The 22,011-nt window shown below is 38.1% G+C and overlaps 3 protein-coding genes across 5 annotated transcripts; all 3 read right to left on the bottom strand.

Moving 5' to 3' along the window:
* Nucleotides 1-2,501: 2,501 nt before the first annotated feature.
* Nucleotides 2,502-5,129, bottom strand: LOC122350762 (CMRF35-like molecule 2). Of its 2 annotated transcripts, XM_043247460.1 has the most exons (6): nucleotides 4,989-5,129; nucleotides 4,543-4,860; nucleotides 3,633-3,734; nucleotides 3,457-3,552; nucleotides 3,224-3,267; nucleotides 2,502-3,135 (listed from the first exon to the last, which is right to left on the bottom strand). In XM_043247460.1, exons 1-6 carry the CDS (start codon nucleotides 5,026-5,028, stop codon nucleotides 2,899-2,901), a joined length of 837 nt encoding a protein of 278 aa, XP_043103395.1. In that variant the 5' UTR covers nucleotides 5,029-5,129; the 3' UTR covers nucleotides 2,502-2,898. The 2 variants fall into 2 exon arrangements, with proteins under 2 accessions (XP_043103395.1, XP_043103402.1); XM_043247467.1 differs by lacking the exon at nucleotides 3,633-3,734.
* A 304-nt stretch (nucleotides 5,130-5,433) lies between these two features.
* Nucleotides 5,434-8,228, bottom strand: LOC122350721 (CMRF-35-like molecule 4). 2 transcript variants are annotated; one of them, XM_043247408.1, is made up of 7 exons: nucleotides 8,056-8,228; nucleotides 7,610-7,927; nucleotides 7,022-7,339; nucleotides 6,472-6,684; nucleotides 6,027-6,122; nucleotides 5,772-5,815; nucleotides 5,434-5,677 (listed from the first exon to the last, which is right to left on the bottom strand). In XM_043247408.1, the coding sequence occupies exons 1-7, from the start codon at nucleotides 8,093-8,095 to the stop codon at nucleotides 5,444-5,446; spliced, it is 1,263 nt and encodes a 420-aa protein (XP_043103343.1). In that variant the 5' UTR covers nucleotides 8,096-8,228; the 3' UTR covers nucleotides 5,434-5,443. The 2 variants fall into 2 exon arrangements, with proteins under 2 accessions (XP_043103343.1, XP_043103351.1); XM_043247416.1 differs by lacking the exon at nucleotides 7,022-7,339.
* A 126-nt stretch (nucleotides 8,229-8,354) lies between these two features.
* Nucleotides 8,355-19,945, bottom strand: LOC122350752 (polymeric immunoglobulin receptor-like). Its single transcript, XM_043247446.1, has 6 exons — nucleotides 19,587-19,945; nucleotides 11,257-11,420; nucleotides 10,811-11,128; nucleotides 10,223-10,540; nucleotides 9,815-10,144; nucleotides 8,355-8,877 (listed from the first exon to the last, which is right to left on the bottom strand). Exons 2-6 carry the CDS (start codon nucleotides 11,294-11,296, stop codon nucleotides 8,774-8,776), a joined length of 1,110 nt encoding a protein of 369 aa, XP_043103381.1. The 5' UTR covers nucleotides 11,297-11,420; nucleotides 19,587-19,945; the 3' UTR covers nucleotides 8,355-8,773.
* Nucleotides 19,946-22,011: the final 2,066 nt, after the last annotated feature.

Below are 22,011 nucleotides of genomic sequence, written 5' to 3'. Positions count from 1 at the left end.
TCCGGCCACAACAATAATCCTATCCTGAGGAACATCACTCAACGCAACTTCAAGTTTCTTGAAAAAGGTTACACGTTCAGCCCCAATATTGGGAGCATACACATTAACAAATGAAAATTGAGTACCACGAATAGTTATATCAACCCTCAGTAAACGGCCAGACACCAGCTCAAAAACACTTACAGGTTGTTCCTTAAATTCAGGTGCAAGTAGAATAGCAACCCCTGCACTGACACTGGAGCCATGACTCAAAATAGCCTGACCCATCCATTCACTCAGCCACTGTGTCTGATTAGTGTTATCTGTGTGTGTCTTCATTAAGGCTCTAAAAACAGCAATAACATTGTCATCATCTTTCTGTTCTATTTTATTTTTCCTGCTCAAGTAAATTGCTAATTTTGCCTGACCAAGAATAAAATTCAATAGTTGACACTTAATGTGTTTCTTCTGTGTATACTTGAACCCAATAATAAAAGTTTGATCATAGAAACATTCGTCAAACCCTTCACAGATTCCTTTTATCATTGTAAACAAAGTTTTAAGTCTGAGGCATTGCATGAAAGCATGAAAAACAGTCTCTTTCTGTGAGCAAAAAGGACAATTTGGACAAATGTTTGAATCTAAAATTGAAATAAAAGAGTTCACCGCAATAGCCCCATGCAGGATTCTCCACTGCAAGTCTCCCGTTCTTTTTAGTAATGGTGGCTTATAGAGTACTCTCCATTCAGGTCTTACATTATTCTCTAGTTTTAAAACAGCACGCCAAGGGGTATCAACTCTTTTATCAAGTGCTTTCCTGTTAAAAATGAGCACACACATCTTATATAACACTTTCCTTGAAACAGAAAAAAAATCAACAAGTGAAAACTTTTCTTTTTAAAAAAAAGAACCAGAGCACCCTTCAAAGATTGGTTCCATTTCCAGGCAAGGAAACAAATCTTCACTGTCAGGGACGGAATCGGTTCATGTAACAACCAGTAGATGGAGTGAAAGTTTTCATTTCTTTGAATAGAAAAATGGCTCCAAGTCTTAAAAAGATGCTGGTAAAAAGATTTTATTTAGTTTTATTGGTTGAAATCAGAGATCTCTTTTTGTAGCAAAGCATATACTATTTAGTTGTTTTTATATGAAGAGATGATCATCACGAGCTGGCTTGGTTACATGCAAAAAAGTTTGTACTGTTTCATTAATGCGTTTAGGTTTTGCATAATCAACCTTATCAAACTACGGCATGCAAGAGAAGTGTTTCTCTAATAGATTCAGTAAATACATTTGAAACATCATGTAACACCATATTTGCAATACCAAAATTTTATAAACTATAATAGATTGCGTACCAAGTTATGAAGGTACTGAAATTTATTTCATACCTTTTAAAATACACATGTAACCAAGATGATACAGCGTTTTTAACAACACAGGTTCAAAGCACTGAACAGTATAAAGTAGAAGAATACAATGACAGGGATGTATAATGACGAGAGTGAACAATTTGTTATTAAATGCAGAGACGGTCTCTGAAATCAATTTGACGATAATCACTAGAAGTTAAGTGTTCCCCTCAAAAAAAGAGTCAGAGGTGACAGCGGCAAGGAACCAAAACCCCATGCATACAGAATGAAGAAAAAAAAAACCTTGGGAGAAACCAGACTCAGTTGGGGTCAGTTCTCCTCTGACCGGACGCCCAGCACTTAACTTCCAGTTTAATTTTAAACGCAGCTGTGTCAGGTAGTGTAGATGACTTTGTGTGTGTGTGTGTGCATCAGGATCTGGTGATCTGTCCACAGGCGCATCTAGGTGTTCTGGTCTCTGATGAACATAATCTCTGGGTGCTGATCCACCATCTAGTCTGGATACAAACTGTGAAAACAGATTGAGAAAGAGACAGAACTAATATTAGCGTAGATGCCATTCTTTTTACAATGTCACAAGTACATTGTGTTTTATGAGTAGTGTTCCCGGTTACAGCTGATCTAATTAATGCAGCCTAAGAATCTTTAACGGATTTGAATAATAAAAGTGTATTAGTGTGTTTCAGACAAGCTCCTGTTTTCATCAACATGACCTCCAGAAACATCGTGTAATGCTGAATAACTAACCTTCAACATGTCTGGATACTGTAAAGTTGATTTATAAACTAATAAGCTAAAATTATAAGCTAAAAAGCTGAAATAAGTAGACATATTTTAGAAGCTGGTTTGATTCTTTAGGGTCTTCATGAAATGTCTGCAACATACTTTACTTAAAATTCCTTAATTTTTACCTCATAAAAAACAGCTCATATCGGTGCATGTCTCTTTAAATGATAATGAGCTACAGGTCGTACATGCTAACGTGGGACGTCTGTTAGCGGCTGTGGGTGGGGCCTGAGCAGTATGACATCATCAAAACAGTTTGAAAAAGCTGCTGTTTTTACTAAAGTGTAAGAGTTTAAAAAAAGTTTTACAAGAGCTACAAGTTTGTATTTAAAGAATGAAATAAAGAAATTGTGCACAGCAGTGTGAAATATTGAGCATTTATTTACATCAAACTTTGACCAAACCATCATGGGCTTCTATTTCAGTGTCATTTACAGAACAAAATTATGCACAGTCACTGTTAAATATAGCGCTTTTTACAATTCAGATTGAGAAAAAGAGAAATAGTGTGCGATTCTCCTCTGACCAGACGAGACCAGCGGTTTATTTCTAGGCTGCAGCAGAGTCAGATTGTTCAGAGGACTCATCTGGTTCTTGTGGTCTTGTTGCAAACGCTGTCCAGATGACAAAACAATGTGTGGTCATTTAAACAGGAATCAGACGGTAGACAAGACTATGTCTACAAAATACAACAGAGGAGCATCACTGAATGATGTAAGTAACAAAAATACTTCACGCTAAAGACAAGGGGAAAGACTGATCAGGCGTGGAGATAACTGATAGCAGCATATTCAGTATAATCCTGATCATTCCTCGATCTGACTCTGTCAGGACAGTCTTTCTGGAAGTTCACCACGGCGTAATTCAGATCCTCAGCAGATGTGATGAAGGTCTGAGACTCTTTCTGAACTGTAGCATAAACACAGTCAGGAGAAACAGAGGGGTTTGTGGGTAAACTGTCTTTAATGTCCTCATAAACACAAACAGTGTGAGAATCCTGTGGAGAGATAGAGGAGTTATTACAGATAGAATTTATTTTTATTATGAATAAAAATCAACATATTTTATATAATTGCTGAACTGACCAGCTCATGTTTTCCTGCTCCAGACTGAGACGACAAATCACTGGCTGATAAAACAAGAGAATTAAATTAATAACTCTTTCTCATTTCAGTGCTGATATCTACTGGAAACGTTTTCACACATCATCAGATATGTGTTTTGTGTAGTTGTAGAATCAAAGTGAAAAACACATCTTCATTTTAAACCTGATATGAAGCAGTTTCTGAAAGGAGTCTAGTGTCTAAAGGAGTTTTACCTCCAGACCGAATCTTTTTACAGAAAACCAGTAAGAAGACACCAACGATGATCAGAACCAGAAGAACCAGAACCAGAGAGATGATCAGAGAAGAGTCTGAAAACACAGGAGGAACATTCAGATCAATCAGAGCATCACTTTGAGAGGAAGATATTTAGATTTTATCACACAGCCACCTTGTAACACGAGAGGAGACTCTGATGCTTTGAAAACAGACGACGACGACGACGACGATGATGATGATGATGGTGATGATGTCGTTTTTGAAACATCTTTGTCTAAACAATGACATAAAGTGAAAAACTATTTGTTTTTGGCACACAGATCTCAGTAATATGTTTGTGACTGATATAATTCACACATCCTCTATCCTGAATTCATGTTCGCTGAGACGACGAGAAAACAAAACCACAAGTTCTTCATTTTAACTTGAGTGCAAGAGCAAAATTAACACAAAACAGTTGAAGACAAAAACCATTTCAGTATTTTGATCTGCAAGATTTCTTATTCGCAGTAAAAGTATAGTAAAGAAATACTCGAACACTGCTCTTCTACTGAACATCCAAATAACAAATACTGAGGTCAGATGAACAAATAATGCTGTAATACCAAATTACCACACATTTTCAAACCGTCTCTAGATGTCCAGTTCCTGCTTTCACACACTGCTGGAGCCTTTCACAAGAAAATTACATGTGCAGTAAATACTACAACAACAACTCAATGTACAGTATAACAGCTAATGTAGCCGACGACAGCTCTACACAATCCCAGCCAGGTCTTATCTACTGAAACAACTGGCTATTGAATAATAATGAGACCCAATGTCATTTGATTTTAAAGTCATAGGAGAAAATGAAATCCAAACAAAGTTGAAAGTACACAGTACATGTGATTTTTTTTTCAATTGCACAATGTGTGAAGATACGCATCGCAGAGCTACTGAAAGACCAGTGGATAAAATGATTCACAAAATTATGGGTTTTTGCAGTTGATTGAGACGTCCATAATGTTGTGAGTGTATATCTGAGATTGCACAATAAAAACACATTATATTTGCCATGGTTTAGAGTCTCAGTTACTCACCTGTTAAAACTTTCAGATTGACTTCAGTGTAGGAATCTGCAGCCCAAGAGATATCAGCTACACACTGATATGTTCCAGAATCCTCTTCTCTCAGATCTTTGATATTCACAGTGAAAACTGCAGCACTGGTGTTATCATAAAGAGAGAATCTTCCAGAATAAACCCATCTATCTTTCATTTCAGTCTTGATGAGATCAGAACATCCTAGATTCTGTCCTTTACAAAAATACTTAGCATTGTTTCTATATTGTGTCTCATATCTGCATGTGATGCTGACTCCTCCTCCTGAATATCCCGTCACACTGAAGCCCAACACACCTACAACAAACCAGCATCTTAATACAACACTGATATATTTACATGAGAATGAAGATCATTTTAACATCCATTCATCATTAACTGTTAAAGTCTCCGTGGTGTTTGAGTGATTTAGTTGAGATTCTCACCAGGAATCATCAGCAGAGTCAAAGTCCAGATGATCTTCATTCTTCTCTTCTTCAGTGATCTTCTCTGTTGTATTCAGTTCTTCTGAATCTCTGTGTGTTCAGATGAGTTGTGAGTTTCTTCTTCCTGAACACATGTTTAACATGAACTGATGAATCTTATAGAGACGCCCACTTCCTCCAAGAGAAAATAGTAGAAGTGATGATAATATGTGTTCACATAAAATATTCCACATTCAAATTTGTTTTAAAAGCATTATTTTAGAGATATCTACAAACATATAGATCTAGAATCTTCATTCAGACCGTATAAAGTGACTGGGACATCTAGAGGACACACGTGCAAACAGTGACCAAATAAGCACATAAATCAAAAATGAAATCAGAGAAATTAAAAATGCCACACATTAAAGCCTGAACAAAGCTTTGCATTGATTGAGATGTTCTGCTGTTTCTCATCAGTCAGTGAGATGACTGATAACAGCATATTCACTATAATCCTGATTACTGCTCGATCTGACTCTGTCCGGGCAGTCTTTCCTCTGGAAGTTCACCACGGTGTAATTCAGATCCTCAGCAGATGCAATGAAGGGTAATTGAGCAGCGGCATAAACAGTGTTTAATGAATCAGAGTGGTTTGTGGGTAATTGTTTCTGTCTGTCTTTCATCTCCTCAGAACCACCGTGAGAAACCTGAGGAGAGACAGAGGAGTTATTGCAGCTCTGAAGATTTCCTTTATAGAAGGCATTAGAATTAATTGAACATATAATTCTGAACTGATCTAACCGGTTCACGTGTTCCTGCTCCAGCCTGAGTCGACAAATCACCGCCTGATAAAAACAGGAGCCTTAAATTAATGACTACTTTATATTTCATTGGTGTTACCGTACACGTCATCAAATATCTGTGTTTTTCTCACGTCTCGTTGCAGCCTGCAGGTGGCGACTGATTCAAAGTTTGAAAGCACGAACACATCTTTGTTTTGAACTCAGTATAAGGGGAGCGTCTTGAGCATCTCAAGACATTAAGAAGGAGCCTTACCTCGAGACTGATGCTTCTTACAGAGGAACAGTAACAAGACACCAACGACGATCAGAACCAGAACAACCAGAACCAGGAAGATGATCAGATAAGAACCTGAAAAGACAAGAGAAGCAATTAGATCAATCAGAGCATCACTTATATCGTGAGTGTAGCTTGATGTTTAGGATAGGACCGGCCAGACCATGAAACTGGACTCACGCTGTACAATCACACAAGCTCTTGTCTCTCTTACGCATCTGTATGCTCATATAAAGCTGAATGTACAGACTGTCCTAAGCAGAGTGTTGAGCACGAAATCACTCTAACCTGGCTCTGTTTAAAAGGACTACAAACTAAAGTTAAACTGTGTGGAAAAAATAATAAATCAATACAAAAAACATCAATAAATAAACAATTATTTGGTCAGAACTACATCATGAATCACACGCTTGTGTTTCATCACCTGCTGGTTTCACATTAGAAGAAGATGTTTTGGGAATTTCAGTGCTCAGTGAAGATGTGACTGATGATGAAGATGAAGAAGCAGATGATGATGAAGATGAAGAAGCAGATGATGATGAAGATGAAGAAGCAGATGATGATGATGATGATGATGATGATGATGAGGAGGAGGAAGACGAGGTTGATGATGATGACAAAGTTGTTTTTGCAATGTCTGTATAAAAAGCAATAAAACAATGAATTTCTAATGTTTTTTTTGTCCATCCACACATCACGTGTCTAACGGGAAATGTAAGAGTTGCTGATGTCATTCGCACATTCACTACCCAGAATTCATCTGTGCTGATACACTCAGAAAACAAAACGACATTCTGCTTGTTTGACTTTCCATAACTAACGCCTGTGGTTTTTCTGTGAAAATGAGAAGACTTGAAAACGGTCGTCTAATGCTGCGACACCAAACACTGTTTGAGCTGTTTGAGAGTCAAACCAAGTTCACATTAAACAACAGATTCATCAGTTCACCACAGAAACAGATGAAAGCAGCTCACCGTCGATGATGTTCAGGAGAAACTCAGAGAAGAAACTATAGTCTTCAGAAACTTGGACTATAATCTTATATTCTCCAGAATCGTTCAGATTCAGATCTGTGATGAACACACGTAAGAGACGAGCAGATCTGTCGTCATGAACAGAGAATCGACCCACATGTGTCCATTCTGCTGCTCTTTTAGTGTTTATTAAAGGAAGAAATCCATCTGCTCTAGTTTTATAGATGTATTTCATGTGGTTCATATGTGACATCTCATATTTGTAGTTTATAATGACGTTTCCTCCTGAATATCCCGACACAGCACTGATCTTCTGACCTGATGAACACAAACTCAGTATCAGTGTGAAGATGATGATGTTTTTGAGGAAGAAAGGCACTTCATCTTCTCTGATTGACACAGAGAGACACACACGACTCCTTCTTTATCACTGTGTTCATATATCTGCTCTTTAGCTTTTAATTAGTACTTAAGGTTATTGATTTTCTGGTGTTTTGGATCACATGTAGCCTACAAGCCTCAGTAATATCAGTCAGTGTTGAGTGTGCTGCTGATGATCATCACAGGTTTAGAGTCTCAGTTACTCACCTGTTAAAACTTTCAGATTGACTTCAGTGTACGAATCTGCAGCCCAAGAGATATCAGCTACACACTGATACGTCCCAGAATCTTCTTTTCTCAGATCTTTGATATTCACAGTGAAAACTGCAGCACTGGTGTTATCATAAAGAGAGAATCTTCCAGAATAAACCCATCTATCTTTCTCTTCAGTCTTGATGAGATCAGAGCATCCTGGATTCTGTCCTCTACAAAAATACTTAGCATTGTTTCTATATTGTGTCTCATATCTGCATGTGATGCTGACTCCTCCTCCTGAATATCCCGTCACTCTGAAGCCCAACACACCTACAACAAACCAGCATCTTAATACAACACTGATATATTTACATGAGAATGAAGATCATTTTAACATCCATTCATCATTAACTGTTAAAGTCTCCGTGGTGTTTTAGTGATTTAGTTGAGATTCTCACCAGGAATCATCAGCAGAGTCAAAGTCCAGATGATCTTCATTCTTCTCTTCTTCAGTGATCTTCTTGTATTCAGTTCTTCTGAATCTCTGTGTGTTCAGATGAGTTGTGAGTTTCTTCTTCCTGAACACATGTTCAACATGAACTGATGAATGTTATAGAGACGCCTACTTCCTCTGAGAGAGAGACAGAGAGAGAAAAAGAGAGAGAGAGAGAGAGAGAGAGAGAGAGAGAGAGACAGAGAGAGAAAAAGAGAGAGAGAGAGAGAGAGAGAGAGAGAGAGAGAGAGAGATGAAATGAAATGAAATCTCTTGAACCTGACAGTATTAATTGACTATTTTTTTATTTTTCAGTCTGAAAAAGTTCCACATAATAAAATTGACTTCATCAACATCTTTGAAATCAATATTCTGCAAACTCATATGATTATGATTATGCTAGTGATGCACAAAATACACACTTTTTATTTTTGTAATTATAGTTCTATAGAAAATCACGTATTTATCTAAAGACTTACATACACAAGTGACAAACTGCGGAAAGCAAGAAAAAAAACATTTAATCTTTACACAGCAGAAGAAATAATCAGACTCATCTGGAGGAAATGCTTTCCTCTGACTTTATATTCAATGTTGGCTAAACTTGATCTGTTCACACAGTGTGGGCGTCATCTGATGGTCAGGGTTTGTTTCAGACGACCATCTGAATCCTTTAAAATCTATCAGTTTCTGACACACATTCTCTGCAGTGAAGATGATGATGACGACGACAATGATGATGATGATGATGATGAAGTAGATGATGGTGTTGATGTTTCTAAGATATCTGTAAAATAAAACAACAAAACCATCATTTTCTAAAGGTTGTTTTTCACACATAGACCTATCACTTGTCTCATGTGTGACTGATGCCTGTCACACATTTATTACCCAGAATTCCCGTTTGCTGATACAGAAACACCCAGAAAAAAAACAGTGAACTGTGAGTTTGTGAAACTGAAGTTTGTTGTTTCTCAGATCGTAGCAGGTTACTAGATGATCATCTTTAACTGCAGCTTCTTCACTGTAGAACAAGACTGATGAAGTGACTACAAACTGCATCCAGAAGAGCAGACTTGAAGAAGAACTGACCATCTTCTGCAGCACCGAACACAGAATATGTCAGATACAGAGCAACCTCTGCTTTTAAAGTGTCCAGATGTTTTCTGGTGTTTACACCCTGCTCTAGCTCATAGGTATTAGATTAGATGATCTAAACAGCTATTTGTAAAACTCACAGAGACAATGTAAGCTGGGATGTGAGTCTACAATCAGATAACTATATATAACAATTCAAGTTCATTTAAAGACTGAAATAAAAAATAAAACACAAACACTGTCCTCTGATGAATTGCGTGCTGATTCTCAGCGAGGAGAACAATATTATTCTACACAAAGCTTCGTTTTTATCTACATTAAAGTGTTTAGTTATTTCAAAAAACTGCAATATTACCACCATTATCCTGAGGAATATAGTGTAGAATTTAAAGTATCTAGGCTATTACCTTTCTCTTGCAAAAAAATAGCTATACAATTAATATAAAACACTGATTACACTGACTTCAAACTACTTGTGCAATTAATGGTTTTAATGCACACCTGTCAGCCAATCAGAATTGAGTATTCAGACAGACCGTGGGTTTAATGTATTATAAGACACACAGTGATCTGCTGAATGTAGATTTGATTTCCTTCTGATATATGAGAGAGAAAGTCATCTGTACCTGTGACTCTGAGGAGGACTCGTGTGATGAAGCTCTTGTGTTCTTGATCAGACTGAACTCCACACCAGTATTCAGCTGAATGTCGTGGAGTCACATGACTGATGGTTCCCGTCAGGAGCCGCTGCTCTCGGTCATCATACAGCTGGATCTGTCCCTCGGCGCTCCATCTTCTGCTCTCCTTCACAGACGTCTCTTCAGCACAGAGATCAGATCCAGATCTCCTGCAGATGAACTTCACGTCGGCGCTGTGGGATCCTGGGTATTTGCAGCTGATGTTCACAGATGTTCCTGCAGCAGCTGATAGACTGATGCTCTTCTCACAACAATCAGCTGTTTGAGAGTCAAACCAAGTTCACATTAAACAACAGATTCATCAGTTCACCACAGACACAGATGAAAGCAGCTCACCGTCGATGATGTTCAGGAGAAACTCAGAGAAGAAACTGTAGTCTTCAGAAACTTGGACTATAATCTTATATTCTCCAGAATCGTTCAGATTCAGATCTGTGATGAACACACGTAAGAGACGAGCAGATCTGTCGTCATGAACAGAGAATCGACCCACATGTGTCCATTCTGCTGCTCTTTTAGTGTTTATTAAAGGAAGAAATCCATCTGCTCTAGTTTTATAGATGTATTTCATGTGGTTCATATGTGACATCTCATATTTGTAGTTTATAATGACGTTTCCTCCTGAATATCCCGACACAGCACTGATCTTCTGACCTGTTGAACACAAACTCAGTATCAGTGTGAAGATGATGATGTTTTTGAGGAAGAATAGCACTTCATCTTCTCTGATTGACACAGTGAGACACACACGACTCCTTCTTTATCACTGTGTTCATATATTTGCTCTTTAGCTTTTAATTAGTACTTAAGGTTATTGATTTTCTGGTGTTTTGGATCACATGTAGCCTACAAGCCTCAGTAATATCAGTCAGTGTTGAGTGTGCTGCTGATGATCATCACAGGTTTAGAGTCTCAGTTACTCACCTGTTAAAACTTTCAGATTGACTTCAGTGTAGGAATCTGCATCCCAAGAGATATCAGCTGCACACCAATACGTCCCAGAATCCTCTTCTCTCAGATCTCTGATATTCACAGTGAAAACTGCAGCACTGGTGTTGTCATAAAGAGAGAATCTTCCAGAATAAACCCATCTATCTTTCTCTTCAGTCTTGATGAGATCAGAACATCCTGGATTCTGTCCTCTACAAAAATACTTAGCATTGTTTCTATATTGTGTCTCATATCTGCATGTGATGCTGACTCCTCCTCCTGAATATCCCGTCACTCTGAAGCCCAACACACCTACAACAAACCAGCATCTTAATACAACACTGATATATTTACATGAGAATGAAGATCATTTTAACATCCATTCATCATTAACTGTTAAAGTCTCCGTGGTGTTTTAGTGATTTAGTTGAGATTCTCACCAGGAATCATCAGCAGAGTCAAAGTCCAGATGATCTTCATTCTTCTCTTCTTCAGTGATCTTCTCTGTTGTATTCAGTTCTTCTGAATCTCTGGGTGTTCACTCTGTGAGTTTCTTCTTCCTGATCACATGTTCAACATGAACTGATGAATATAGAGACGCCCACTTCCTCCGAGAGAGAGAGAGAGAGAGAGACAGAGAGAGAGAAAAAGTGGAAAGCAAGAAAAAATAAATATCTTTACAAAGCAGAAGAAATAATCTGGAGGAAATGCTTTCACAGAAAATAAAAGTGCACCTGGAGAAAAACCAACCTAGAAGCATTCTATATAGCCTGGTGGGAAAGTACCATATTGTACAGGAAAGCATTAAAAACTGCTAGATCTGAATTTTATCTAGCAATATATTAAGAATATTCTGTTTTACAGGAAAACAAACTTGTTTATAATTACGGTATTTATTCAATACAGTGACTAAAGATTGAATGAACTTCTTTACTTCTAAGATCGATACAATCAGAGATAAAATTGTAACTATGCAGCCGTCAGCTTCAGTTTCACATCAGAGTGCACTATAGATCCCCTGACGAAAAAATACACTCATTCTCTACTATAGGAGAGCAAATGATTGTAAAACTGATAAATCATCTAAACCAAAACATGTATGTTAGACACTATTCTATCCAAACTATCAAAAGAACTGCTTCCATAAGATTATTATTAAGTCCTCCTTGTCATTAGGACATGTTCTCAAAACCTTCAAACTGGCTGTAGTTAAGCCTTTCATAAAAAAAAAAACACATTTTGACCCCAAAGACTGATCTCTAATCCCCCTTTTCTGTCAAAGATACTAGAAAAGGTAGTATCCTCACAACTATATTCATTCGTAGGAAAAAATGGTGTCTGTGAGGATCTCTAATCAGGATTCAGACCATACCATAGTACTGAGACTGCTCTCATTAGAGTTACTAATGACCTGCTTCTATCATCGGATCTCGTCATTAGTGCTATTAGATCTCAGCACTGCATTTGAACATAGTGGCCAAAACATTCTTTTGAAAAGACTAGAAAACTATGTTGGCATTAGAGGAAGTAGCCCCGTGGACAGATCACCGGAACCAGACACACACACACACACACACACACACACACACACACACACACACACACACACACACACACACACTCACTCACTCTCTCTCTCTATAGGTCTTATGCACAGTCTGACATGCACTTAAAATTGAACTGGAAATTATGTGCTGGGTTTTTTACTCCATTCTGTATGAACAGGATTTTGGTTCCTTGCTTACTTTTTTTGCTTATTTCTAGCGATTATCGATGAACTGATTATAGAGGCCGTCTCTGCATTAAATAATAATAATTATAATAAAAATAGTGCTTAATCTCTCCTTACTATCGCTCTATTCTCCTATCTGATAATGTTCAGTGCTTTGATACAATCTGTTTTGTCAAAAGCACTATATAAATAAAAATAACTGATTGATTGATTAGTTACTGATGTGATTTAATGTTAAAATAATTGTAGTGGTAAAAACGGGTTCAGATGTCCAATTCTGTTCCTTTGTCTTAGCCACTGTAGGAGGTGTTGATGTGTATGTCCTGACGCGTGCAAAGTAAAAGATCCAGATTTGTTGAGGTTACAGCAATATCTTAAATTTATTTTTAACCAAAACAAACAAACTGTAAAATAAAACAAACAATTCAAATCTAAATGTAGGCCAGTTCCATGCCATGTGCACGGTTCCATGTGCACGGTCAAAAACTGTAAGCTCCCACACCAGCGCCCCCCCCCCTGTCAGGGATGGTATTTCCTTTTTAACATTTTCTCAGCTCCCTGGTACCTATAGAGGGCACACACTTAAAGAAACAGACACCATTAACATTTTAGCACCAAACAAATATTTAAATAAACATTTATAAAATTAAAGTGAATATGGCTCCTACACCCGGCCCCTAATTGAGGGTTTAAACATCAATTACAAAAAAATTAAATATGAATGGAGTCATATATGCATATACAAGGAAATAATACTTAATTTTCTAGTCGTTTTCTGTATCTTCTAACAGCAGGCAAAGCTTGGTGATAGGTCTTTCCAGGAACCCAGTCTTTGTCTTAAGTTTAACAGTTCTTATAAGTCCTTTGGAATCAGGTAAAACTTCTGTTACTCTTCCAATAGGCCAAGATCCACGAGGTGCTGAACTGTCCACAACTAAGACAATATCCCCCTTCTGTAGTCCTCGTTTGGTAGTAAACCATTTTTGTCGTTCCTGTAGTAGTGGTAAGTACTCATGGCACCATCTCTTCCAAAATAGGTCAGCTAAGAATTGTACTTGCCTCCATCGACGTCTGATGTATACATCTGACTTCTGAAACAATCCAGGTGGTAAAGCAGGGCTAGATTTTAGGAGGAGAATATGTTTTGGTGTCAAAGGCTCGAGATCCTGATGGTCATCAGACATTGTGGTAATGGGACGACTATTCAAGATGGATTCTGTCTCACAAAAGAGCGTTTGTAATTCTTCATCATCAAGGGTGTGGTTTTGCAAAATAGAGCACAGGATCTGTCTCACCATGCGAATGAGCCTCTCCCACACTCCCCCATGATGTGAGGCTCCTGGAGGATTAAATGTCCACTGAATTCCTTTCTGGAGCATTGCTTTCTGGATTGCGCCTTGGTTCCATTCTGAAAGTGAATTCTGTAATTCTCTCTTTGCACCCACCAGGTTAGTTCCGTTATCAGATCGAATATGCAATACTTGACCTCTTCTGCTTATGAATCGTCTTAAAGCGTTAATGCAGGAATCTGTGGTCAGCGAGTGAGCCATTTCTAGGTGAACTGCTCTGCTTGTCATGCATGTGAAAATGACTCCGTACCTTTTTACTTGACTTCTACCTCTTTTTGTTTCAAAAGGTCCAAAATAGTCAACTCCAACATTGCTAAACGGTGGAAGGTCAGCTTGTAGTCTTTCCTTAGGTAAGTCTGCCATCTTTTGTTCTCCGATTTTTCCCTTTATACGCTTACACACCACACATCTAGACAGAACTTTGCGGGCTGCAGAATTGGCATTTATAATCCAATATTTCTTTCTCAGGTGTGAGAGAACATGGTTTCTGCCAACATGTCCGAGCTGTTCATGTATGTGCTGAAGAATAAGCGTTGAGATGTGAAGATCTTTTGGAAGTATTATTGGTCGCTTTGTTTCCTCAGGCATTGCAGACTTGTTTAGTCTTCCTCCAACCCTTAAAACTCCATCATCCATTACAGGATCGAGCTTGTACAAGCTGCTGAACCGATTCAAGCTCTTTCTCACACTCGATGCCTTTTCCATTTGTGACATTTCTTTTGCATACCTTTGTCTTTGGTAAAACTTGACAATAGCCTTTTCTGCATTTAAGAGATCATCCAAGCTTATGGATTGTGCTCCAAGTGATGGTTTGAATGCTTTTACCTTTTTACGTACCTTGTCTGGGTTTTTAGTGTTGTTATTCATGTAGGCTACCTGGATTTCTTTCCTTTTTGTACTGAGTAATCGAAGAACATTCTTGAACTTTAAGAACCATGCAACTGCTATCTTTAGCTTTGTCCAACTTGAAAAGTAGTTAAGCAGTTGACTGGTAGGATTTTCCTTGTCTTTAAGAACAGTACTGAACACAGCGGTGTTTCTTTTAACTTCAGCATCATCAGGTGAGAGTGACACAGATACCAGGGACTCTTTAGGCCATTCCTCTTCTTTCTTCCATAGAAAGTCTGGTCCATGGATCCACTCTTTGCACTTTATCAATGTGCTGGCACTTATTCCTCTTGATGCCAAGTCTGCCGGGTTCTGCTTGGTTCTGATGAATTTCCACTGCATGACATCTGTGTTTTCTCTGATAACAGAGATTCTGTTTGCAACAAACGTGCGAAATCTTACACTCTCATTTGCAATATATTTCAGTACTGACTGACTATCAGTCCAAAACACTGAGTCTTTGAGATCCAGCTCCAAAGCTTTCCTTAGCATAGCATCCGCTCTAACTGCTAGCACTGCAGCTGTTAGTTCTAGACGTGGTATGGTAATTTGCTTAAGCGGAGCAACCCTGGCTTTTCCCAACATGAAAGCCACATGTACAGTGAGTGTTTCATCAATCAACCTCAGGTAACTCACTGTACCATAACCTTGCTCACTGGCATCAGAGAAATGATGCAGCTCAGCTTGCTTCAATTTTCCAAACCCAATCGGCTTAACACATCGTGCTACTCTGAAACCTTGTATTTCATCAAGATCCTTTATCCACTTTGTCCACTTTTCTACTGCAGCTTGTGGTATTTCCTCATTCCAACCACATTTGTTCCTACAGAGATCTTGGAGAAGCAATTTTGCAGGTAGAGTGAATGGACTTAAGAATCCAAGTGGATCATATATTGAGCTTACAACTGACAGCAGGTCTCTTCGGGTGTGGGATCTGCACTTTACAGTAATACTGAACTTAAAAGCATCATTCTCAACACACCACAATAATCCAAGTGCTCTTTCAGTGGGAAGCCTTTCCCGGTCAAGATCCAGTTCCTTTACATTTTGAGCTCTGTCTTCCTTTGGAATGTGTGTAAGAACAGTGCGACTGTTACTCACCCATTTTGTGAGATGGAATCCTCCTGTTTGACAGAGAGCTGTAAGGCCTTTTACCATCTCTATTGCTTCATGCTCTGTTGGTAGTGACTTTAAACAATCATCCACATAGAAGTTGTTTTCAACTGTGTTTATTACCTCAGATTGAAAACGGTCTTTATTATCCTTGGCTGTTTGTCTCAGAGCAAAATTAGCACAACTGGGAGATGATACTGCCCCAAAAAGATGTACTAGCATCCGATGTTCCACAGCAGGCATACTGGCATCACCATCTGACCACCAGAGGAATCTTAAAAAGTCAATATCTGACTTTGATACTCTGACCTGATGGAACATTGCTTTGATGTCTGTCATAAGAGCTACAGACTCTTGGCGAAATCTGGTAAGAACATTGAAAAGTGTGCTGGTCAAGTCAGGACCTTGAAGTAGTTCTGAGTTGAGGGATTTGCCTTGAAATGTAGCACCGCAGTCAAAGACAACTCTTATGGTTTGTTTTTGTGGATGGTATACACTGTGATGTGGGATGTACCACAGTTTACCATCTGTTCTTTTTAATTCTTGTTGTGGCACTACTTCAGCATAGCCTTTATTTATGACTTCTGTAAGAAATTTAGTATAGTCGATTTTGAATTGTTCACTCCTTTTGAACTTTCTTTTCAAACTCTGAAGTCGCTGTTCTGCTACTTGATAATTGTTAGGTAACGCTGTGTCTTCCTTCCTAAAAGGTAAATCAAGAGTGTAATGTCCGTCTTTCAACTTGATTGACTGTTCTGCAATCTTGATGAATCTTTTGTCTTCTACAGACATTTCCGCCTTGTCTTCTCTTGACCTTTCATTGAAATCATGATTGTATTGTTGTTTCAACATTTCTTCAAGGTTTGAAACAGAAATTCTGTTAACAACAACAATATCATCATTGCAGCTAAAACTGCTTGCTGTGGGTTGTCTTTGTAAAGGACCATTAACAACCCACCCTAGCAGAGTCTTAACCGCATATGGCCCATCCCCTTTACTATTAAGGACTTCCCAAGGTTCAATGGCTTTGGGAGTGTTGCTTCCAATCAGCAGCTCCACCTTGGCTGAAATCCTAAGAATCTGTACCCGTTTCAGGTAAGACCATTTAGACAACTCTTCTTTTGTGGGAATGTTAGAGGTATCAACAGGCATGCTCTTTTGCGTATAGACTTCAGGCAGTGGAATAAAGTTATTTTCTTCCAATGAAGAAACTTCCAAACCACTGACAATATAAGAGGGCACAGACTTATCCTGGCTCATAGTTTGAAGAAGAATGTTAGTCTTTCTTCCAGCAATGTTGAGTTTCCTCATAAGGTCCTCAGTACAGAAGCTTGCCGAACTTCCAGGATCAAGAAAGGCATATGTGTGCAGAATCTGACTTCCCTTTGAACTTTTAATTTGTACTGGTACAATTGACAGCAAACACTCTGTGTAACCCTGTGGTTTTCTGACTCCATTATGCTTACCATCTCGCAGAGATACCTGTGTGCTGCTCACAGGCGTTTTCTTAATCTGTGTGGATGATTCCGCTGGTTTGATGTGTAGTACACTTGGATGTTGTTTGTTACATATGGTGCAGGTGAGACGCTTTGTGCAGTCTTTACTCACATGTCCTACTTTGGTCAAGCACCCAAAGCAGATTCCTTTCTGTCTTGTGAAGTTTATCTTTTCCCTGTGTGGCTGCTTTCCAAACTGCAAGCATGACAGCAATTCATGTCCATTATTACAGTAGAGGCATGACTGTGGTGGTGAACCTTTAGTTGATGTCTGTAGTGATCTCTCTTGAACACTGGTGGCAAAACTACTTTTAGATTTAGGTCTCGTTAGCACTTTGGGCGTTCCTTTACTTGGACTTGAGTCTTGGATATCACCAAATATTGGGTCTGAGACAATGTTAGCTTGTTTTTCAATGAAGCTGACAAGATCTACCATCTTTACCTTGTGATTCCTTTGTTCTTGTAACTCGAATGCCTTTGTACGCCACCTCTCTCTGAGCTTGTATGGTAGTTTCAGAGCGATATTCCTCATATTGGCGACTGTATCCAGTTCTTCCATGAACTCCAAGTCTTCCATGGCATTGCAGCAGCTTCTAAGAAACAATGCGAAGGCTTGTAAAGCTTTTGGATCTTCTGATTTAATGGAAGACCAGGAGAGTGCTTTCTCAATATAAGCACATGAAATTCTATATTCATTACCAAAGTATTCTTTCAACAACTGTTTTGCCTTCTGGTAGCCTCTGCTCGATGACATGTGTTGGCAGCTTCTAACAAGATCCTGTGGTAGCCCCCTTGTGTACTGAATGAGAAAATGTAATCTGTCTTCATTGTCATCAGTTTTACTTTCTATGATGTGCTCAAAAGAATGAAGGAATGCCCTGTACTGCAGAATATCTCCATTAAAAACTGGAACCTCTCCCCTGGGTAAGGTGGAAAGACGTTGTTGTTTCACAAGCATGTCTGTCAGGTTGTTTTGTCTTTGAAGAATTGTAGCAAAATCAGGTCCTTCAATGCTGCTACTTGAAGATGAATCACTCCTTGTTAGTGATCTTGCTTGAGCTGCATGAGATATTTGTACAGATGATTTAGAATCAGTATTCACAGTGTTAAGATAAGAATGTCTTGCAGTCACATTTGGTGCTATAGGGAGTTGTGCATGAACATTCTCTTTTGGTTTTACCTGTAGAGTGTATGCAGCACTTGATGGGATTTTACTCAACGTCTCCTTACAATAAACATTCATGGGATCTTTAGTGTTCACATTGCCTTTTGTTACAGAGTTTTCAGTAGTCTTGAGATACTCAATTTTAGCTGTGTCGGCTGCAATTTCTACTTGAACTTTCCAAACCTCTTTCATCTTTCTAAGTTCTTCTTCTTTCTTTTCTATAGCATGTTTTTGTTGCAGTGCATTAGCTTTTGCAAGTAATGCTGCTTTCTTTGCCTCTGCAGAGATACGTGCTGAAGTTGATGCTAACACACTTGTTCTGCTTGAACTTGATCTGCTGGACCCGCCAGATCTATTACTATGCACAAATGAAACTACTGAGGCATTATCTTCATCATCTTCTTGACTAGTGACTTTAAGAGCAGAAGAAACTTGAGTATCAGCTTGAGAGTCAGAGTTTTGAACAGCAGACATCCACCTTTCAACAGTGCAAACAAACTCCTCAACTTGCTTCATTCTTGGTTTATACCAAATTTTCAAATCTTCAGCTTTATCCTCTTCACTTAACACTTGAACATATGATTCTTGAAGAGACTTGAATTTATCAAGCTGTTCATTAAACTTCAACATGTTCCCCTTTACTTCTTCCAAATATTCACCATCAGCCATCAAAGAATTAACAATATTCATTCGCCTTGTAAGATGTGCCATCTTACCTGCTCTACTGGCTTTCAAACGAGCAGCATCCTCAATTAAGTCTTTTTGAGCTGAGCTACTGGCTTGCTCTACATTAAACATTAAATCCTCCATTTTGTCTCAAACAATCAGATTCAATCCAAAGACAAACCCTTTTCAATCAGATCTCCGTTGATACTTCTTAAAAATTACACACATCGAGATCTTTGAATTCTTCCATCAAATGAATTCCTATATCCACTGTCTGCAGAATCAAACTTGATAAGTCTTTCCAATAACATTCAAATTTAACTTAGCATTAGCTCAGCACCTTGCATCCTCAAACACATACCTCTTTGAGAAGTTTCCTTTGTTTGCTCCAGTACCATATGGTCTCAATCCATTCCAATCAAGATTTATCCTCTTCTCAAACCAATTCCATTTTGAAAGCAAAGTTTTTTGACATAATGTAGTGGTAAAAACGGGTTCAGATGTCCAATTCTGTTCCTTTGTCTTAGCCACTGTAGGAGGTGTTGATGTGTATGTCCTGACGCGTGCAAAGTAAAAGATCCAGATTTGTTGAGGTTACAGCAATATCTTAAATTTATTTTTAACCAAAACAAACAAACTGTAAAATAAAACAAACAATTCAAATCTAAATGTAGGCCAGTTCCATGCCATGTGCACGGTTCCATGTGCACGGTCAAAAACTGTAAGCTCCCACACCAGCGCCCCCCCCCTGTCAGGGATGGTATTTCCTTTTTAACATTTTCTCAGCTCCCTGGTACCTATAGAGGGCACACACTTAAAGAAACAGACACCATTAACATTTTAGCACCAAACAAATATTTAAATAAACATTTATAAAATTAAAGTGAATATGGCTCCTACAATAATAACAAAGCATTGCCAAGAACCAGCATTGCCTTTTATCATGTTCATAATTATGGACAAAGAAAAACACATCAAACACATTTGATAAAGTATACAATTGAATCAAAATGAGAAAATGACATAAATCCCTTCAGCAGGGGCAATGGTTGTGTTTAATGAGCAAATAATAAACTGAAGCAGTTAATCACTAATATGTATTTACTGTAATCACTGCCCCATAAATGATAGACAATAATGTAAATACAGATAATTGTGCATTTTTCTGTCATTCAGACCCTCATTAGATCACGATGAGGATGATGATGGGGCAACTAATCAATGACTGTTTTAGTTGAATCAGAGGGGTTTGTGGGTAATTGTTGAGTAGCATAGACTGTTTTAGTTCTTGCATCTGGATCAGTGTGAGGTCTGGTGTCTGTAATTTCCTCATGAATGAAGCCCGTTTGAGGAACCTGCGAAGAGAAAGAGAAATTACTCACACAGATGTCACAGCAGGATTGTGTTCATATTCACACGGACAAATTATTATTATTAAAGCTGATTTTACGAACCTCCTCACTGTTTCCTGTTCCTGGATTAGGCTCTTTAGAAGCCGAATAAGAGCCTGTATAAACAAATATTATTCTACATTAAATGTAATAATCGTTTACATGCATGCTCAACATTTTTTTTTATTTGATGTATTTTGTAATTTAGTTTCGTTTGGGAGAAACTTCCAATCCGCTCGTTTCTCAGACCGCCATGCGCTATTCTGTAGTTACTGTATTATTTGTGTTAATGTAGCCTGATATGTAATGCTTAGGATTCTGCTACAGATACAATTTACAACATTCAATGCTAATAGCATATTTTATTAACAGAGACATTGTGCTTTGATGTGCTTTCGTCTTTCAAAATACTATTGCCTTCATTCGTAAGCATGTCTGGCTCAACCAATCAATCAATAATAATAATTAATTAGGACTACCTTCATCTTTCGATGGGTCAGTTGCTGTTTGGAACAGAAGAGAGTTTGGAACAGAATGTTGGAACAGAGTTTGGAACAAATGAGTTTGGAACAAGTGTTTCATGTTAAATCTGATTATTATTATTATTGCAATTTTTGTTATTGTTATTTATATACAGCTTATTGTCCTAACTTAACCAAGTTTGCTCATTTTAATTCATTTTGATCGCTTCGTCTACATCTACACTGCACAAACATTAATTAGATATTGTTTTACACCTTTATAGTTTAGGGTAAGGTTATGAGGTTTAACACTGGCTTGCACATATTGTGTGTAGCATCAAGGCTATCACAGGCTATATAATATATCATTTATCCCCAAATGACCACAAATGGCAGCATTAGCGATTACTCACCTGATATAACGGTCAGACTGACTTCAATGAAGAAATATATTTCTGAATCAGAATTTTTCGGTTCACTCTTATCTCTGCAGGTTACATTAAAAAATGTTTTTCTCGTGTGGTCATACGAAGGAAAACCGGCCTTGCCTGTGCTCTTTGACCACTGTACTTTACAAAAATACATATCTTTTGCCATGTCTTTGACGTCATACGTGCATGTGATGTTGACATTTTGCCCTGGTTTTCTACCCATATCTCCTGAGGTCACGCTACCTGCAAAACAAACCAAAAGGGTCTAATAAATTTCTCAAGACATTTAAACGAGATAAATATTCAAGATTCTCACCGGGAATCATCAGATGATCTTCATTCAGAAAAAAACATCCATAGTGACATGAAGAAGTCAACACATCTCTCACCCTTTGACTTGACTTCCCTTGTCCTTTAGTCATATAAAAGCCTCGATTTATAGGCGATTGAAAACGGAAAACACAACACACTTGTTTTCAACTGTTGAATACTAATAAAATACT

Source organism: Puntigrus tetrazona, chromosome 1 (assembly GCF_018831695.1).
Source record: "Puntigrus tetrazona isolate hp1 chromosome 1, ASM1883169v1, whole genome shotgun sequence".
NCBI classification, from domain to species: Eukaryota; Metazoa; Chordata; class Actinopteri; order Cypriniformes; family Cyprinidae; genus Puntigrus; species Puntigrus tetrazona.
Note: the sequence above shows the minus strand (reverse complement) of the source record. Positions and strands in the feature narration are given on the sequence as shown.